General features: G+C 41.9%; 1 protein-coding gene across 1 annotated transcript; it reads right to left on the bottom strand.

Moving 5' to 3' along the window:
• Positions 1–5,724: 5,724 nt before the first annotated feature.
• On the bottom strand, positions 5,725–15,115 carry LOC306740374 (excitatory amino acid transporter 1-like; the record flags this gene model as incomplete). The annotated part of the gene is made up of 9 exons (XM_079222515.1): positions 5,725–5,932; positions 6,526–6,660; positions 6,969–7,163; positions 7,460–7,693; positions 7,789–8,057; positions 8,595–8,637; positions 8,727–8,931; positions 13,831–13,968; positions 14,932–15,115. The coding sequence occupies 9 exons, from the start codon at positions 15,113–15,115 to the stop codon at positions 5,725–5,727; spliced, it is 1,611 nt and encodes a 536-aa protein (XP_079078641.1).
• Positions 15,116–20,558: the final 5,443 nt, after the last annotated feature.

Raw genomic sequence — 20,558 nt, 5'->3', positions numbered from 1 at the left:
TCAGCCCAGGCTTCGTGGATAACCCTGGTTGCTACAACAAGCCAGTAGACGTCCAGCACAAAACCCTTTTGTTTTCTGTGTTTCCTCCCCAAGAAACAATAATGTTGAATATGTTAGATATCAAAATGAAATACATTGATAACCTGAGCATCAAACCCTTCCTACACATGTTAATAGTCTGAGTTGTCTTATTAATGAAGAGTAAGTCGGCATTACTATTGTTGATAATGACGTCAAAGAAATGATGAATGGCTCAAACCATTGTAATAATACCTTTTTGAAGAATTCAGTGCAGTCTCGGGTGGACTCACTGACATTTCAGATAAAAAAAGTCCCCCTCCTTCAATCTGTTGAAAGAGAACATGCACTTGTGTCAGACTTTGGGACATAAAAATACATGTTTTCATGGGGACAATTGTGTGTAAAGTTGGGTCTACAGCAGTTAAACTAACCCAAAACAGCAAAAATAATGCCAGATACAGCATCACAATATGGACTGTTACACAAGCGTGTCATATGTGTAACAACCATGGCATCACTGCTCCACAACCTTCAATGCAACAGCACGCAGCACTTTTAACCTTATGAGAAATCCTTCTCCACTGCTGCTAAGGAAATGCAACACGTTCGACAACAACTTCTGCCTAATAGTAGAACAATCTGGAAATACACCGGTGCGACAGGACTTCCAGTGCAAGCCGATCGCAGAGGCCATAGTGTAGTAAATACGTGCAACAGCTTCTGCACGACACCGCCATTGGAGGATCAACAGATGGATATTGTAAACATTGCATGAGCTAGCTGGAGCGATAGCATGCTCGGTCTAGGTGCTCTTCCTCTAGTACACAGTGGCTTGGCTGACAGCTGTGAGACTGACAGGCAGGAGGCAGCACAAAGGAACAGATGCACTGTGATGGTGGCAGCAGTAAGGGGGGCATCCTCCAGGAGCAGACAGCCACCGAGCGCAGTCTGCAAAACTGGCTAACTGCAGAAAAGCGATCAAACTGCATGCGTTGTCGCCGAGAAGGCAACATACATGAGATTCCCGCCAACATCAACATGTCACCCAAACTCCGACAACTTGTTAGTTTGCGGTTAAGTGGCGTGAACTACGGCGGAGGCGACGTAGCGTGTGCTCGGTCTGTAACTTAAGTCACTCACATGGTTTCAAAACAGGAGAGTAACCACAGCCAACGTCAGCCCTGTCAAAAAAGGCTCCAGCGAACCAAAAGCACACCGCGCAGTCACACAAACACAAACGTAACGACAACACAACGACGAGCTGAGGCACAGTGGACGTTAGCGTGCACATTAAACTGTTTATGTCTTAGCGAGCTGAAACCGCCTGCTGCACGAACCCACCAGCGGTAACTTCCCGTCACACCGCCCAGAAGTTTACTATTACGAGCCGACCTCGGAGCCGGAGTTACCTTCCACTAAAGCATATGTCGTTCACGCCGCCTGACAACCACCCACAACAGTAGTCGTGTTTTAACGGAGAGGTAGCGATGCTAACTAGCTTTAACTGTTGTGGGTTCGCTCTTAACGCTGTCCAAATAAAACAGTGCTTCTCATTTAATACAAGGGGGGCGCTTGTCGGGAGATATTCGTGTTAGCCCCCCTCCCGTGCTCGGGATAATGCGACGGGTTGAGTGTGAGTAGATGTAAAAGCAACGGTACCGATTTCAATTCCGTTGGCATTGGCCCGATCCTCGACGAATGACATCCAGTTTGAGGCCGAGCGCCTCGGCGGAGCAAAAAAAAAAAAAAAAAAAAAAAAACACACACCTAGCTAGCTCAGCTGGCTAATTCGCTAGCTTCCGTTACCTCCCGGTCAACGGTTAACTGCGCCGTAGGTGGTAGCGCGCCAGAGCGGTTTTATTGACGCTACCGTCAATATTCGCAATTTGTAAACTCCATTGCACCGCGATAGACGGGGCGGTTATATTTACCTTGGGATGGTGCGTTCAAAGGGAGCGGAATGTGCTCTGTCCGTGTCCGCGTCTCTAGCTCCCCCTTTCTTCTCTCGCGCAGATCCTCCAGGAGGAACTCGACTGGCTTGCCAGCTAGCTGGTTAGCTAGCTTGCTAAGCTATCAACAATAATCCGGGTCGGACCGATTCGTTCTTTTTCCGCCACTCGAGGGTGAATGTTTCAACGTACATTCACGGGGAAACATTCGCTCGTCGGAGTTTCAGTCGGTCTGCACCGACATAAACAGTGAGTGCAGCCAATTTCAACAATAAACGAGAAATATGACGATTGTTGCGATCATCGAGAGGCTCTCCTCTCGTAGAACAAAATGCCGACCGGAAGTTCTGCCGTCTGACTGACCAAAGATCTCAGGAGTGACTCCCTCCATCGGCGCCAAACAAAATGCCATGCGACGTTTCGTGTTGAGCCGCTAGATGGCGCTGCGAGACAGCCTTACCCGCTCTGACACTACTTTAACGAAAATAAACAGTTAAATAAATATATTATATATATAAACAAATCATCATTTTCTGGTGATGAAACAGGCCATGGAATGACCAACTACATACATCTCTTACAGTCTCTTCTTGCCTTCGAAATATATAATATATACGCTAGGGGGCATTACAGTTACAATGTTTTCTGTTTAATACTAAGACAGAATCCGTTCCTTTACTTTTAGTAAAGTGGTAATAGTCTGCTGCTAATTAAAACAATGTTTAAATGGAGTACAATTTGTATTTTTTAGCATCATATGAACATCATCATATAAAGAATCAAAAGAAAAAGTAGACTACTCATGCAGAATGATCCCTCTCAGAGTGTTCCTGTGTTATTTAACTACTATTGATGCATAGACATTACAAGCAACATGTTATGGCCAAGTTGGAAGCAATTTAAACTATTTACTGTTATTTTAGTTTGATCTATAATAATGCACACTGTTTAAAGGTGGTTCTGTCCATAAAATATTGATATGCAAAGTAACTAATCACTATGTCACATAAAGTCTAAAATCTGAATGTAGAGTGGACATAAAGTAGCCTCTAATAAAAGATAAATAATATATATATATATATATATATTTTTTTTATGGATATAATATTATTATATTTGAGAGATTTGAGTATAGATTTTTTTAAACTATATATATATATATATATATATATATATATATATACATATATATATATATATATATATATATATATATATATATATATATATATATATATATATATATATATATTATGTGTAAATAAGTTTGGTTTTGAAAAAAATCAAATCCCTGTTTGACCTCAAGGTGTCAGCACTGACATTTGTTAAATATGATGGGATGAGTATTCTGAGAAAAAATGCTGGATTTGTTAGAGCGGCAATGGCCTGAAGGAAGCTATACTACTGTAAGGCATCTCGGTTTGGAGTACCAATGCAGCGAGGAATATCATGATTGGTGGAGGAAAATGATAACAGCTCTTCAGTCCAATCCCAGCAACCATGCTGACACCTTAACACTCAATAAACTGTTCTGTATCTGTTCATTACATCCCTCTGGACAGCTCTTAGTGGGTAGTTTGCACACTGCCTGTCCAAACTATCTTAAGACAAGTCAATTATATACTGCTCGATATCAATAATTTGCCGCAGGGGGATTTACAATCTGAATATGACACCCCGTCTGTTCGACCCTTGATTTAAATGGAAAAACAGATAACAGGGTAACATATGCAATAGATGTCGGGTGTACAAAATACACCAATGAAATAAAAATGAATTCTAGACAATAAGGGGGAGAAAAATATGGATTGAAGGTAAACATATATGAAGAATATGGATCCAGAAGGATGTCAAATGAGGATAAAACAAGGATTTAAAACATGTAGATACATCTAATTACACGTATATATAGAGAGGTTTTGCTTTGAGTTCACAGATTACATTCATGTTCTTTCAGATGTCCATGATAAAACGATAAATACGTAACCACTGAGTTTATTTTTTTTTAATTCATAAAAATACATGCAAGATAAAACTACAACTATTGTTCAGTCATGTGTGTTTATGTGTGTGCAGTCACATGTGAATTCATGAGAGAAACAATCATATCAAGAGAGACACCCGCAACTGTAAACAAAGGAACTATTCCATTTCCTCAAGTGTGTAAAGGACAACAACATTTGGTCCTTTAAATCAGCCAGTTTTGCATTTGTAAAAGGAACTAGATTGATTGTTAGTTTGGTCATATGGTTTGTTAGAACATGATTACAACATCTTTACAGATGCAATCCTCAAGTAATCTTTTACAATTTTAAATCTACAATTAATGTACACATTTATCTACATTTATCTACACAAGCACAATATATTCTGAAGAACATTCTATACAAAGCCACTTATACATTGTTATGTGTACTGAATTATTTCAAGTACAAGCTAGCTAAAACAAAAGAGAGGGAATTAACTGAAATGTGTTACTTTATAACATGCATCCATATTAAATCCAATGAAATAAACATTGGATTGTATTATCTAAAGAAAGCTGAATTGAAAATAGACAAACTGTTAAAAATGGACTAATTTAATATAAAAGACAAATTTCACACTGCCAAGTGAATGTTTCAAACAACACATTTTTAGTTCATGCCCATGTCAGACAGCATAAGGGATCAACTCACACTCACTATTAGAATTCATCAGAAATAATTAATTCTTTATTTTAGATTAATAATCTTCCCATTAAAGCAGTACTGTATTATTGTGTTGGGTAGTAATATGTTTAGGCATGGGCAGATATGATTTAAATAAACTATACAGAAATTTGGAATGTATTTTTGGTGCTTTTTTTGGTTATAATATAATGGCTTGAAATTCTGATTTGATTAAGTTTTCAAATTCTCAGCTGAGAACATTTTGGGATAAGAACACGGTGAGTGATTTTGGTTCTTCATGATTGCATTGATTGGGATGAGGAATATGTGTGGAAAGGCTGGATGGTCACCAAGATATTCTGACAGCACTTTGGACAATTAGGGGACAAAGGGATGTGTGTCTATATACATAAATGACATCACTCACTCAGTCAGTTGGAGATGCACCAAATCATAGAAAATAAAGCCACTAAAATAAACAGCTTTTCCCCCCAAAGAACTTGGCCCAGTCACCCCAGTGTATGTACATGATATCCAACACTTTTCACATCAGTTTCCAGACAGAATTGTACAACCATTTCACTTACATATTTCACATACAACACCGCTCAAACGAAACAAAAGCAACACCTTTTAATGCCAGGTCATTGCAAGAATGGCGCTGTAATCAGCTGCGGCGTTAAGACACACAGAAATACTGACCTCTAGTGGGTGAGATTAGCCATCACAGTTCTGAGATGAACATATCCGACTGAGAGGTCGGATATGGCATGCAGGCCACTGACCGTCAGGCTCTAAAGTAAATCAGTCTTAATAGTAAACAGCTGCCACCCTATAGCAAATATAGTACTCAGCATCATACCACAAACCCTAAGAAAGACAACGCAACAGCGAACCACTTCAAGTCAACAGTGTGCCAGGAAAGACCACACTACATCTCACACATCTTGGCTGAAAAATATCCTAGCTGTAGATCAATTTATTAAAAAAAAAACTCCAATCTTGTGAGAGGAAGGTTTTCAAATTAAGAGAGCATAGTTTGAAAATAGTTCAATGCAATGAAATGTTTTTTCCGAGGAATGTGGGCAACCTCGGACAAACATCTACATCTTGGTCTCGCTGTGAGCGGACCTCTCGGTATCGTACTCATTCTCCTGGCAGATGAGCTGGTACGGCTTCTTGTCCGCCTCCTCCACCACTGAGTTGCCCACCTCGGGGTCCTTCTTCTGCAACTCGTGGCGAGACAGGTGTTCCACTATACCTGCACCGATGGAGTCTCCAAGGACATTGGTGGTGGTGCGCAATCGGTCCCTGAGGAAAGACAGAGAACAGGTGAGGAATGGCGAAGGCAAGAAGCGACAAGATGAAACGAGAAGAAAAGAAACAAAAAATGAGAAAAGGCACGCGAAAAAAGACAAAAGAAGACACTGAATATTAAACAATGTTGTAGAAGTAATTGAAAATGAAATAAACATGGAGTGTTTGTAGTTTTCTCGTAAAAGAGCATCATTAATAAACTGCAGGCATAGTTTTAATCGTTGCGGATAATTTTCGAACCACATGAAACACAGCTTGCACTGGATGCCGACTGAATAAAAACCAGATGACAAGGAATGTTAAGGGCGTGTCTCTGGAAGCTGTCCTATAATCTACTCAAGAGTGCACACCAGGTTGATCCCTTTTAACCCTTTACAACCCCCCAGAGAAGAGCCTAATTGATACTACTATATTATAACTATTCATTTTGACTTAACCCTCTTCATCTCTCTCTGGAACCAGAATTTTCCAGTTTGTACAGAGTGCTGGTGCTACTGGAGAAAAAAACGTGACCATATGATGTTTTGTTGACTCTCACATTTTCAGTGAATATATCCCAAGATTTCATATATATAGCCAATACTTACAGGAACCAATCAACTGCAATGAGGAGTGAGATGTCATCAGTGGGCAGGCCTACAGACGTTAGCACTATCACCATGGTGACCAGTCCTGCCTGAGGGATTCCAGCTGCTCCAATACTGGCTGCTGTGGCTGTGATACTGATGGGAAGGGTGCAAAAAAAAAGGCAGATGCAGAGATATTTTAGGTTCCTAAAAAGCATGCATTGCAGTACAACTGTGACACATCCCTCTATTGACCTCTTAATCATTCATAGTATTGAAGAGGGTCACGTAGAATTCATTCCCTTGGTTGAAATACAATCTCTCATTTCCTGCCAGGAAAAAAGCATAACTGGTGGTTTCATTTATAAAGGAGGAAAAGGTTTTTGGCGTTTTCATTTTGGGTCTTTTTCAAATCATTGAATGAATGACATTAATGAATGTTTCAAGTACTGTATATTACATACCTGATGGTGAGAATCTGTCCAAAGTTAAGGTCAAAATCATTGACCTGAGCAATAAAGATGGCTGCCAGGGCTTCATATAAAGCTGTGCCATCCATGTTTATGGTGGCGCCGACAGGGAGCACGAAACGGGTCACGCGCTTGTCCACCTTGTTGTTTTCCTCCAGGCATTTAAAAGTGATGGGCAGTGTGGCAGAACTGACAGAGGAGAGGACAGGGGTAGAGTGAAAAAAACAGAGACATCAATAAGAATCCACCTAGTCTAGAAATGATCATAAGATGCTGAGTCATGCTTATCAACGCTCATCATCTGTTGCATCCAGGGAGGCTAACTCTTTACCAATAATTTAATTTCCCTAGGCACGGAGTATTGTATATGAGAAAATGACAATATATACCTTAACCTTTGTTATCAGTCTTAGATTTTGAGTTGGACTCTTAGACTTGAATTGGATATTTTTTATATTTTCTTGAGTCAAAATCGAATCAAATACCTTGATGATGTTCCCAGAGCAGTGATGAGGGCCTGCAACAGCCCACCGATGAAAACAAAGGGGTTCTTCTTGGTGATGACCAAGTAGAGCGTTGGCAGGACAACAACAGCGTGGATGAGCAGGCCGATAATGACTGTCACTGTGTACATTCCCAGCTGGCCACCCATGGTTAAGATGTCGTCCATCTCCACGATTTTACCAGCAATCAAGAACAGGATACCGACAGGGGCGTACCTGAGGTTCGATGAGGGTAACCGTTAATACAGATCATCCAACACTTCATTCCACGTTGTCCCTCTGCATCCATTCATCAATCAACCGGTACATACCACATGATTATGGCGACCAGCCTCATGATGACTTCATTGAGACAGTCGAAGAAGTCTTTGAGAGGCTTCCCCTGTTCCTTCATGCTCCCAATGATCAGACCGAAGCAGATAGAGAATACCACCAGGCCGAGAGCATTGATTCCATTAACCGAGCCTGGCACCGGGATCATCTCCTCCCGGGTGATCTCCTGGCTACCGTTGACTGAGAGTATGGTGTCATTCACTGTAATCGTCACGTGGACTACTCTTTTGGCATACTTCGTCTTGAACTGTAAAGAGGATGAGTTGAATAGCGATTAATTTAATATTCTTGACTTTTAGTCCAGAATATTGGAGTCAGCGTCATTTAAGATCTACCAAGTGCATCTAGATTGTTCGAATATAAAGAAAATGTATCTTCAACATTATAAGATTTCCAGGAAATGTACATTCTTTACACGAAAACATATAGATTAGGATCTATTTAGTTGTTACCATCTGGAATACAAAATGTCACAGGTACTCCCGTCTGCCTAAAATGTATTGGAACAAGAAAATGAAAGTGGGACTGAGACGAGGGCCACGGTTATCAGCTCAGCGGAGTCAGTTGTAAAAGCGTGCAAAGATAATTTACATTTAATTGCGGAGGAATTTAATTTCCTGTGTAACAGAGAGCTCCATTAACTATTGGATGAACATGAATGACTACGGAATTATGAACACATGAAAGAAAGAGAGGCTTTAAACAATGTGAAATGTGCACTATGCTAAAGTGAGACAATTAATACAATATTTGATGTAACTGCGGGACAAAGAAAGAGAGTCACCTGTTTGGTGCAAGCCTCCACAATGTTAGGAGGAAACATGTTTCTAGAAAACACAACAAGAGAGGTACATTGTTGCTAGGATTAACAAATTATGTACAGATTACACACGTGCATAAATGTTTGTGTAGGTACCGGATGAGGTCCAGGAAGGCATCCGATGGGTTGATCTCCTCTAGCTGCGGCTGTTTGCGGAACTCATCCTTTGATCCTTTTCCAGGGTGAATAATGAGAACCAAGACGATGCCGATGAACACAGCAATGATTGTAGTGGTGGTGTAGTAGACCACCGCCCTCAACCCCATTTTTCCAGAAGCATGGCCGTCCAGAGCGGCTATCCCTGAAAATGACATATAAATTCATTGATTTCAATACTAAAGGGTTCATCCTCCAAAGAGTTTCTCAAGTTTCATTGATGCATTTACACACCAATAGCTTTCAGTCACATGCACTCAATCAAAAGGAAGATCAAATGTTGCCGATCTTGTATAGTTTCATCAAGAGAGTGCAGGCATATTTCAAATACAGTGCAATCATCTCAGAAACGAATTCAACTGATGTGCATGGAAAAAAAACATCCCTTTCACTGTTAGTCGTGCTGCTCCGCAACCTTAAGTTTGCATGATGTGTCACTGACTTCTGTCTCTGTGAGCATGCAGTTAGCCTGGGAAAAGAGGCTGTAATTATGGATCAAATGCACCTAACTGGATTATCCGCCCAGCTATCTATGACAACAAAGAGCACAATCTGACTCTGACCTTTACCAATGGGAAAACAACACCTACTGTACAGCACCCAGATCTAATGCACACACTCTGTTGACATACTGTACAATCTATACAGGTAATATAGCTGCAGGCAGAAACTCTTTGAAAACATGCCAGAGATTAAGTTCTCAAATTGTGATTTTGGGCTTTTGCTAGTTGAGCAAAAAGTTTTGACCCACAGTAGAGTTAGCATCATTACAACTATCCTGTTCTCTTTGATTAAAGAACAGAGCTGCATGTCCCAAAGTGTGACGTTAGTTCACTGTTAACACAGAAATTAGACAGGGACGAACAATCGGCCCTCAATTTAAAAAACAACAACAATCGGCCCTCAATTTAATATTTGTGTAAAATACATGATTGAAAAGAAACAGCTGATGATGGAGTTACAAAGCAATATGTTGTTCCCTGCTAAGTCTGGCGATCATTCCTGCAACGAGGGCAGAATGCTAATTATATTTAACCTTAAATATGTGGCGTGTTTTATTTGATTTTGATTGTAGTGAAAAGCAACATGTCTATTCAGGGCGCACGAGAAATAGTTTTGACAAAGCTGGTTCTGCTTTATCTGCTGTAGCAATAAAATACAAGTTTTACACGAGCCACGGAGTAATTTGACTGCTCATGGAGCCTGGAGGCTAAACCGTCTGCCACAGCTTGAACAGCATGAAACAGACTTTGTCAGGATAATGGTGCTAAAAAGAAATACAGCCATCCAGAGAACAGGATTTGGAAGCAGACAAGCCATCTCAATGGGCACGACAGTGGCGTATTTTCAAAGTGTCAGGTCCTAGTATGGCCATTATCTTCATTCAGAGCTGTCATATGTGGCACTTTGACACTGTGAGTGCATGTGTGTGTGTGTGTGTGTGTGTGTGTGTGTGTGTGTGTGTGTGTGTGTATATGCACCTACTGCCCCTGCTTTGGCCCTTCTCTTCCTCTGGTCTCAACATGCCCAGGACTAAGGCTTCTATCCAACTCTTTGGATCCCCATCCCCCCCTCCCTCATTCTCTTTCCCCAAATTCTTCACCTCCTCTCCCAGCCACCCCATCTCTTGTTTCAGGGTGCCCCCATGGTAGCCCTCCACCTCTTCCACCCCCACATCTTTGCCTCCTTCCTCTCTTTTTCTTTCTTGTGCGCCGATCTTATTGCTACAGTCCTTTCATTACCCCCCACCCCAATTCTCCTGCTCTCCTCCTATTCCTTTTCTGACAGCCCTGGGAAAACTTGTTGACTTAGTCAGCCCCGCACGCACACAATGATCCCCTGCCTGTTGTCCGGGCAACAACAGATCTCACCAATTCCATCCTTTCAAAAAGACGAAAGAATCAAGATTGAAGGAGAGCCAAATGACTTTCTTTCTCATATGGGGAATGTTCTTCGAACACAAAAGTAGGGGAGGGGGCGAACTGCAAGAGGTCCCACCAGAGGGCAATTAACATCCAGTGACACTGGGCTAAGATTGACTCCACAGCTCGAACAAGACCTTCCTGAAGGCTTGCAGTCAGAAAATATCTTAACAAAGGGATTTCTGTGCAGTTCTTTGTGACGTGCAGAGGTGGAAAATAAAATAAAAACATTCATATTAATACTCTGTGGTTGGCTTTTATCTCTCATATTGAAAAACCTGAAGACAATATGAATTTTGTGGAAAAGACATGTTGAGTAGTTTGTTTGAAGTCTCTCATAATACTTGATCCATTGGTTTTACTATGGGTAATCTAGAAACAGAGCTTAATTACATCCATGCTGAAGGAAATTGCTTTTTAAAGGAAAGTTGGTGAAAGATAGTTACACATACAGCTAAAGTGTCTCAAAACACTCTTTACGGTCCTTAAAACTGATGCCACAGTTTAAGCAGGAATCTGAAAAAACTGTGGGAGAAAAAGATTATCTACCGCTGGGTTGCAGGTGTTGAACAACTAAGATAATATGTTTCTTCCCATGTGAGTAAAGAAAAACTAATAACCGATCTAATAATCTATTTATTCTCTTCTCTAATTTACTTGAAAGTCATAATTTCAAGTGTGTATAGTGTGTAGGTTTTGCTGAAACGGTTACTTTTTTACAAAAACACACTTTTTGCTGTTGTTGCTCGTGTTGTGACCTCTGACCTCAACTCTACTAAGTTTCTGATAGCTAGCAGATGATATCGCCATCGGAGCTGTAAAGGTTTGTACATTTTAGTGCTGCAATAATAATAATGAGTAAAATAAATGTAATGTAGGGGACTCAGTGTGCTTACATTCTTGCAGGGTGGAACAAGTGTGGAACATTTTGTAATGTCACATTGTGTGCTTTTGGGTTGAATTGATCGTTCAATCCCAAAGCACACAATGTGAATATATAAAAATGTGGGAGTGTAGACTTCATGTTGCACAACTAAAATTAGCCTAATATTCAATGATAAACAGAAAATAATCAAATAAAAATGTGATATTCCATGGAATATATGGCATTCTTGAAGTTGTGAAAACAAAGCAACAGTAGGCATAATCAATTATTTGTATTATTAATAATAAAAATCATAATGATGAGTGCATGTAAAGGGTTATACTGTGACTAATATAGTAGTTGATAACTTTTATGGGGCACACGCGCATGAGAAAGGAGCCGTGTGCTGGTTGACAACAGAACAGCACTCTTTGTTGGTTTCCACATGTTTTAGCTGCTGTCATGTGACATGATGTCAGAGGATGCTGTTGTTATGCCTCGCTGCAGCACAAAGCAGGTTACTATCGGACGTGTCTCTGTCATCCCTTCATGAAATGGGCCTCTTGCCATGTCAATCACTGCTCAAAGATTGGACATTTATTCTCAGCATGTTCCACGTAGCTGTTTCAGTCAGTGCTGCTGACCAGTGTTTTTGGAAAGTCTATTATTTTACTTCAATAACAAATGGAGGCTCAGCTCAGTCACAAACCCACAGGCCTTTGCCTCTGGAAGAAAAGACTCCTGACTGACTGAGTGCATGAACAACAGTCAACAGTGACGAATGAACTATGATCCATGGATTAGGACTGAAAATCTCAGTGTCATATGTTTGTGTTTTTCTCAAACATTTGCTCAAATACATTTGGTACAGCAGGTACAAGATGTACTGAAACCACAAAGTAATCAAGCCCACAAATCCTGAATTACTTATTTAATGAAAACACAATATATATGCTTTGGTCATGCTGTATCAAAATCGAGACCATTACAACAGGGGTCAAGCACGTGACTGATACCATCATGGACGTATCACTGAATGGGCCTACCGGGCACAGGCTCAGGCACCCAAAGAGACCCCCCCCCCCCCCCCCCTCTTTGTGAGACACAAAGAGACTCACAATAACCATGAAAAGGGACAAAACAACCACAAAGAGTCACACAATGACTTCAAAGAGATACAACGTAACTACAAAAAGACTCAAGAGCCAAAAACAACAATAAAAAAGGGGCAAACCAACCACTGACAAAAAAAAACTACAAAGACACACAAAGCAACTACAAAGAGACTCGAGAGGACTACAAAGAGATCCAAAAAGACAACAAAGAGGCTCAAGATGACCATAAAGAAACACAAAACAACTATAAAAAGGGGCATAACAACTACAGATAAAAATGAAGTGTGTCTTGCTCCTATAGGAGTGGTGGTGGGGCTTTTTACATGTCTGTACCCAGGAGCCCATTGTCTCATAAGCCGGCCATGAAATCTAGTAGTGTAAATTCAAAGCATAGCTCTCAATGTCTGTTTGTTTTTCGCTTATTAGGTCACCTTAATTCTGTCCACCACAAAACCAACAAACAGCGTAGACTGAACAAACAGCGGGCTCACTCTGCCACTCGTGAGGTGCATGCTGGTCTATGTAGCCACATAACAAAAAACAATACTATCACTGATGTCTAATTTAGTCACAGAAAACACACACTATCTGTGCATCATAACTAAAATTTCTAACCAACCAGAGTCAGAGTAACGTCCTACTTTTTCCATATGTGCGAATGCATGCTGTGCTGTACCGTCCTTTCAGACTAGAAGGTCGAAGGTGGATGGGTTTTTGTTCGGTGGAGGATTATATCTACAATGGATGTCAAAAAGCTGTGGACCCATGCTGAGCACACAGTTTTACAGATACAGATGTACAGTAAAAAGAAAATGTTAAGGTTTGTATGGTATTAGGTGATAAAGTAGAGGGCTGTGTGTGGTGACTTAGTTCTTTGATATCAATTTAGAACAAAAAAGTGTCTCTCTGGTTTGAACTGTCTTAGTAATGTGTGCTTATTTTAGATATCTGAGGTACATCTGAACTAAAAATAGCCAATGCCTCTTCACTTTGTTTGAAAAGAAACGGCTTAGGTCTTTCAAAAAGCAAAAATGACATTATTATTTCAAGATCTCTTCTTTTCAAATGAATATAAGAGTAAGAGGTCAAATTAAATAATTAAATGAACAAAATTCTGGTAGGAAATGTCCTGATGTTCGTACCTGTGATGAGGCTGGAAACCAGCAGGGGCAGCACGAGCATCTGAAGCATTCTCATCAGCAGCTCTCCAGGGAACGAGAAGTACTTCACCTCCCGGTAAGACATTTTATAAGGTCGCAGAGCAAATCCAAGTACGATGCCTACAGTGTAGATTAGATAAGATAGTCTATAGTCATATTTGACACCTACAGTTTGATATAATCATATTACAGCAAAATGTTGCATATCTATGAATGGATATCAATACCATAATAATAAACTCCTGAATTATAAACTGAAAGCTGAAACATTTCCAAATCAGGTTTATTGCCAACTAGGTTTCATGTAAAGACAATTGGCTTTTAATAATGATGCAAGAGAGGTGGGGTATAATGATTAATGGTTAAAGCATGTGAGTACATGATCATTGTTGCTGGGAAAACGTTCTAATTAGTATAGAATATGCTGCTATTTTGAAGGGGACAGGCACTTCTGCTGTGGTCATTTTTATACTTGACTTTCTTGTGAAATTGTGTGCAGTCGCTCTTTTATTCAGTCTTAGTGAAGTCTATTCTCTCAAAGAACCGTTCACCCCCACCAACTGGGATGCAGGTGGCTGACCCAGCAGCCTGAAGCGAAGAATATCCTGAATTCAACAAATCAACAAGTCACATGTGTTTGTCATGGCATGGGGCAAATCTAGTCGGGCTGCAGATGTGTATGTGGTGGGTGGGCCCGGCTCACTTCCTACAGAGTCAGATTTAAAGGTTAATGGCAACAGGTCAGGGGTCAGCTGCAGGGTCAGCTGCAGGGTCAGATAAAGGCCTGTCTGCTCACTTCATCTGAGGCCCGTCTATTTTTTCATCCGGTGGGTTTTGTTTCTATTCTTTTCATTCTTCTGTGCTGCTACATTTGTGTTGGTCACGCCAGATTGATGAATTGTTGGGGGGGAGCCAGAAAATCAGCTACCTCTTCTTAACAATTTTGAATAGAGGAGTGGTGAAGTGATGAAGGGGAGGATCAAATAAAGTCTCCAATAATATCCTGTTTTGAGTCAAATAAATAACAAAAAGAGTGCAGAGTCAGATCAGGGTCTCATGGGACGGAGAAAGGTTCACACTTACCAATAATTACAGCAGCGATGGTAAAGATCACAAAGGCATTTCTCATGAAGAATCCTTTCACATCCTCCTTCGTGACGCTCTCCACTTTCTTCTTGGCCAGCCGGGATCGGGACTGGACCACGGACTGGATCTGGTGGAGACCGCTGCGGTTCCTTTGTGGGTTCTCCCCGTTGCTCTGAGTCATAGCTGCCTCTGAAATCTTCAGATCTATTATAAACTTGCAGGAACTTGAACTCGACAGTGAACTTGGATGGATACACCTTTAAGGTGTTGCTGGAGCAAAGCTCTTCCTCTCTGTCACACCTCTTTTTTGGCTCAAGGTTTCTGAGTGTCCTGATTAAAAGGGAGGAACGTAAAAAAAACTTAAACACACATAAATGAAATTTGGTCTCTGCATCTAAAGAAATGTAGGAGTAGTGGGCTGCTGAGAAGCACCATAGGAGATACTGGGGGTTGAGTGTCAAGGACACTTTAACATGCAAACTATGGGGAGACCCCGGGATCGAACCGTGAACCTTGTGGTCGCAGGACGGCCAGTCTCCCCATGAGCCACAGCATGATAACATGTTAAAGTCAACATTTGATATTTGAGCATAAAAAACAGTGCGGAAAGGTAGCCAACCACTCTGTCACACTCTTAGTTCAGTCAGATAATACAAGGTTTGTAACTTAAATTTATTTTGATTTGTTCTGTTTATCATGGCTTTGCTACAATCTACAGCAACAGTCACTCAAAAACTCAATGCAGCACATACAAAGTATATAAAGTAATATTCCCCTGCAAAAATATAATGTAACTCTTCTGTCAATGAAAGGCTGTGCTATGCACATGAATGAATAACACATGTGGTGCACACAACCTTGAGGGCATTCAGACTTCCTCATATGTACACTCGAGTAACTACAGCACACGTGTCATTATACCAATATTGAGTCACACACATGCAGACACACACAGATACAGCCACTGGTCAAATGGTAAATATGCATTTCTAGACATATGAAATGGTAAAATACTAAGATAGAAAAATATGTTGTACCTTTAAACTTGAGCAATGAATTCCTTTGGTAATCTCAATTTTCTTTCAGGGGAAAAGTGCTGGTTTAAAGCCCCGATCAGCGTGGCAGGGCTCTTTGGCTGTGAGCTGTTTGGTGTGAGTAACCAGCAATGAGAAGAAACAGGAGAAAACAAGGAGAGGGGAGGAGAAAGGAAAAGGGGGGACGAGGACATAAATGAGCCAGTGAGAAAATGGAGGCGGTGCTATAGTAGAAGAAAAACTAGAGTTAGTCACTCACACAGTGTGGGCTTGTGGGGAGGTGAGGCGGGAAATAAAAAAGTGAAGTAATTTAGAGGAGAGGGTGGGGGTGCTTTTCAGACAGAGGGGAGCTTGAGGAATAATGAGCTTTCTAAGCAGAAAAAGAGAAAGGACCTTCTTGTTTTCTTCTGTCCCTCACAGCCGTCCTTTCAAATGTTTTTTTCACGCTTGATCAGTTCAGCCTGACTGGAGATTCCTGTGGAGAGATGATTCAACTGAGAAACAAAAGTCCTCCATCCATAAAAAAATGAATGAAAGTGGATTAGCCCTTTATATATTTATTTTGACACATCTCCAACAGACACACTCATCAATCAATCAGACTTTTTTAATGCATTTTAGTTCATTAACATTGACACTAGACAAAGGTCATCTTTGTTTTCATGAAAAACAGTGGAGTCTTTCGTTGGCTAAGCTAAACAGAGTGGGGCAAATGTTTACCAAGCGCCATCTGGATGTTCTGGATGTTCTTTGCAAACTGACAACTGTGCAACAGTTAGCTAAGTGTGTGCCATTTGTGTTGTCTTGGAGTCAAAATGACCCGTGCACAAATGTATATGTAGGTGTGTTGATGGGTCATTTTGACCCGAAGACAAAACGAGGGTTAAACGTAATGACTACCTGAGCTCTAGACCCAGTGGTCGGGAAGCAAAACACTTCCACTGAGGATGATCCAAACACAAGCAGGCTGATGGAGTTTGTTTTGGCAGCAAAATTCAGGAATGGAATGTGCAATGTGATGAACGGAAATATATGTGTGTGTGTGTGTGTGTGTGTGTGTGTGTGTGTGTGTGTGTGTGTGTGTGTGTGTGTGTGTGTGTGTGTGTGAGTGAATGTGGGACACACACACAGATTTTGGAATGCGTCTTTTTTACAATTAAAAAAGAAGTATCATTATTAAAGATAAAACCTTGAAAGAGTTTTTTGGATATATTAACAGAGCTGCACTTGCATGACTGTATACGGGAAAGTTCCCTCAAAATGCTATTGAAGCATTTTTTCTCTCATCCAGAACTGTAAGTATCCATCCAGGATTTGCTGAGATGTAGAGATCAGAGCTGCAGACAGTGGAACTTTGGCATTTGAGTCGAGTTATTCAAAGCGCCAAATATTTCAACTCAGCAGCAACACATAATGACACAGTTACTCACAATAGTCCACAGACAGTCTGGATAAGTACACAGAGGCTGCAACTTCATACATGAGCTTCTGTTAGGATAGCTGTGTTCCAACCAACACCAGGTTGAGTTACAACAACGATAAACCCTGGTTTACAGCGGAATCAGACAGCTAAGGCTGCACAAGGATCAGGCATTTAGGAGTGGGGACAAGGACTTGTACACAGAGGCAAAATACAGGTTTAGCAAGGTGGTGAGAGATGCTAAACGACTGTACTCTGAGAAACTGCAACACCAGCTCTCAGCAAGTGACTCTGCTTCCGTCTGAAGAGATCACCAACTACAAGGCTAAACCCCCACTCTATGAATGACCTCCGCCTGGTAGACGAGCTGAACGAGTACTACTGTAGATTTGAAAGACAATGGTACAGTCCTGACTTCATCCACAGCTCCATCAACCAGCCCAGACCACCAGCCCTCCCATCCCCCAGCCCAGGAGGCCCTCATGCCCATCCCCAAAGAACCTAGGATCACAGGACTCAATGACTACGGGCCCATCGTCTGACCTCTGTGGTCATGAAGTCTTTTGAACGCCTAGTCCTATCCCACCCTCACTGACCCACTCCTGGACCTCCTGCAGTTCGCCTACAGAGCCAACAGCATCTGGACTCCCCAGGAACCTACGCCAGCCCTACTTGTAACACTATCATCCCGTCTCTGCTGCATGACAAGCTCTCTCAGCTGCATGTGCCCGACTCCACCTGCAAGTGGATCACGGACTTTCTGCCTGACTGGAAGCAGCACGTGAAGCTGGGAAAACATGTCTCAGCCTCTTGGTCCATCAGTATTGGTTCCCCCCAAGGCGGTGTTCTTTCCCCTCTGCTCTTCTCCCTGTACTCCAACAGGACCTCAAGTGGGAACTGAACATCAGCTCCATCACCAAGAAGGCTCAGCAGAGGATGTACCTTCCTGTGATGGTCCCCTAGTCTGCCTGTCTAATTGTCTGTCTCCTCCAGGTAACAGGTGGGGTGGGATCACCCTGATAAGAAGCACCTGCTGGAGTGGGGAGATCAACCTAACGGGAGGCACCTGGGCCCGGTTGCTCTCGCTCGCTGGGCACGGTCCAGGAGAGGCCAGCCAGGCCACAGCGGTCTAATGTTCTGTCTATGTTTCGTCTATGTTTCGGCAGTTTGGGTTTCGCCAACCACCTTGTTTAGCTAATAAAGCCGCTTTGTTTTGGAACGCTGCATCTCTTGTGCATTTTGTCGCCGCGCCTGAGCCGGGTTGTGACACTTCCTGAGGCAGCTGAAAAAATTCAACCTGCCAAAGACAATGCTGGTGCACTTCTACACTGCCATCATTGAATCCATCCTCTCCTCCTCCATCAGCGTCTGGTACGCTGCAGCCACTGCCAAGGGCAGGCTGCAGCGCATCATGCCGAGAGGATGGGCTGCAATCTGCTGTCCCTCCAGGACTTGTTCGCTTCAAAGACCCTAAAGCGAGCAAGAAAGATTGTAGTCGACCGCTCTCACCCTGGACACAAACTGACCGTGTCCCTTCCCTCTGGCAGGAGGCTGCGGTCCCCCACTGACTGACTCTGTCATCCCCAAGACAATTTCTTACCAGTCACTACTCTGCACATCCCTTTCTTTTAGATATAAATAGTTCACAGCAATACTTCTCAATGAAAGAGTTCAAAAGGTTTGTGGATTATTGTTGGTAAATGTTTGTTTGGAAAGAAAATTGGCTGTTTAGCGTAAAAAATAAATATTTTGCTGCTTTGATTTTGACTTTAGATTTCACAATGCCACTGCGGTCCGCATGTAACCTACCACTGATTGAGCCACATTTTGGCAAATTACACTGAAACTAACTTGATTGAGTGACAATGTCGAATAATAAAAAATATCAGATCTAAAAGTAGTTTTGGTCTAAAATGTGAAATGGCATTTAATTTAAACTAGCACTTAAGTCTGAAAACAAGCGTGTGCACACACTCAGCAGATCAAGATGTTTCCAATCAGAGTAAATACTTTCAGACTGTAATCATTATCCATAACATGGAGCAACAAAAAAAAACAGAATTGTTGGCAAAATCATTGTTCCTCTGAGACGCTTAGATAACCATCATTGAACAAACGGGCAATTACTGACTGAATTGCAGTGTGAGAGAATATGTGCTGTGTTTCGATCTTCCTCCGTCATCCCCCGGGCCCTCAACAGTTCAGTCACTGGCCTATTAGTGCACAGACGACTATCATTGTCAGTGGCTTCACTGCTGTTACTGCTGCTGATGTTGAATCTGGAAAATCATTCACTTATGTATGACTTATATATTGATGAAGACAATGTACACCCCCTGGCCACTGAATTAGATACAGATACAGCCTACAATTTAGTGAAATCCAATACACCAGCCACATATTCTGCATTTAGCAAGAAGGCGGCAATTCAACTATGCTTATCGTGAGGTTAAAGTTAATAGTTATGATTACTGTCTGGTTCATCTTCTCCCGTCCTACAGGCAGACATTAAAATCTGCAAAGCTTGTGGTGAAGACTGAGGAGATGGACCAATGAGGCCAAGCTGGAGCTACAGTCCTGCTTTGCTCCACTCATTGGACTGTTTTTGAGGCTGCTGCTACAGACCTGGATGGGCTCACTGACACTGTGACAACGTACATCAGTTTTTGTGAGGATGCGTGTGCCGACTAAAACCTTCTACACATACAACAGCATAAACCCTGGTTCACTGCAAGACAGCTTTGTCGGGCTAAAGAGGAGGCCTACAGAGGTGGGGACAGGATTCTGTACAACCAGTATAGAAACACACTGACGAGGTAGCTAAGAAGAGTTATCCTGAAAAGCTGGAAAACAAGTTTTCACCCAACGACCCTTCGTCAGTTTGGAGAGGCATGGAAGTACTCACGAACTACAGGAGACCATCCCTCCCCACTGAGGACAATCACCAACTGGCTGACAACCTGAATGTCTTCTACTGCAGGTTTGGAAAGCCCACTTACACTCCTCCCAACTGCACCATCATCAAACAACCACCTACACTCTCTGTCTCCTTCTCACCTCACCCACCGGCACTGAGGATCTGCGAAGAGGATGTGAGTTGGCTCTTTCACAGACAGAAGATCAGGAAGGCTTCGGGCCCAGACGATGTGTCCCCCTCCTGGCTGAAAGTC

The sequence above is a fragment of the Taurulus bubalis genome (genome assembly GCF_910589615.1).
Source record: "Taurulus bubalis genome assembly, chromosome: 8".
Lineage (NCBI taxonomy): Eukaryota > Metazoa > Chordata > Actinopteri > Perciformes > Cottidae > Taurulus > Taurulus bubalis.
Note: the sequence above shows the minus strand (reverse complement) of the source record. Positions and strands in the feature narration are given on the sequence as shown.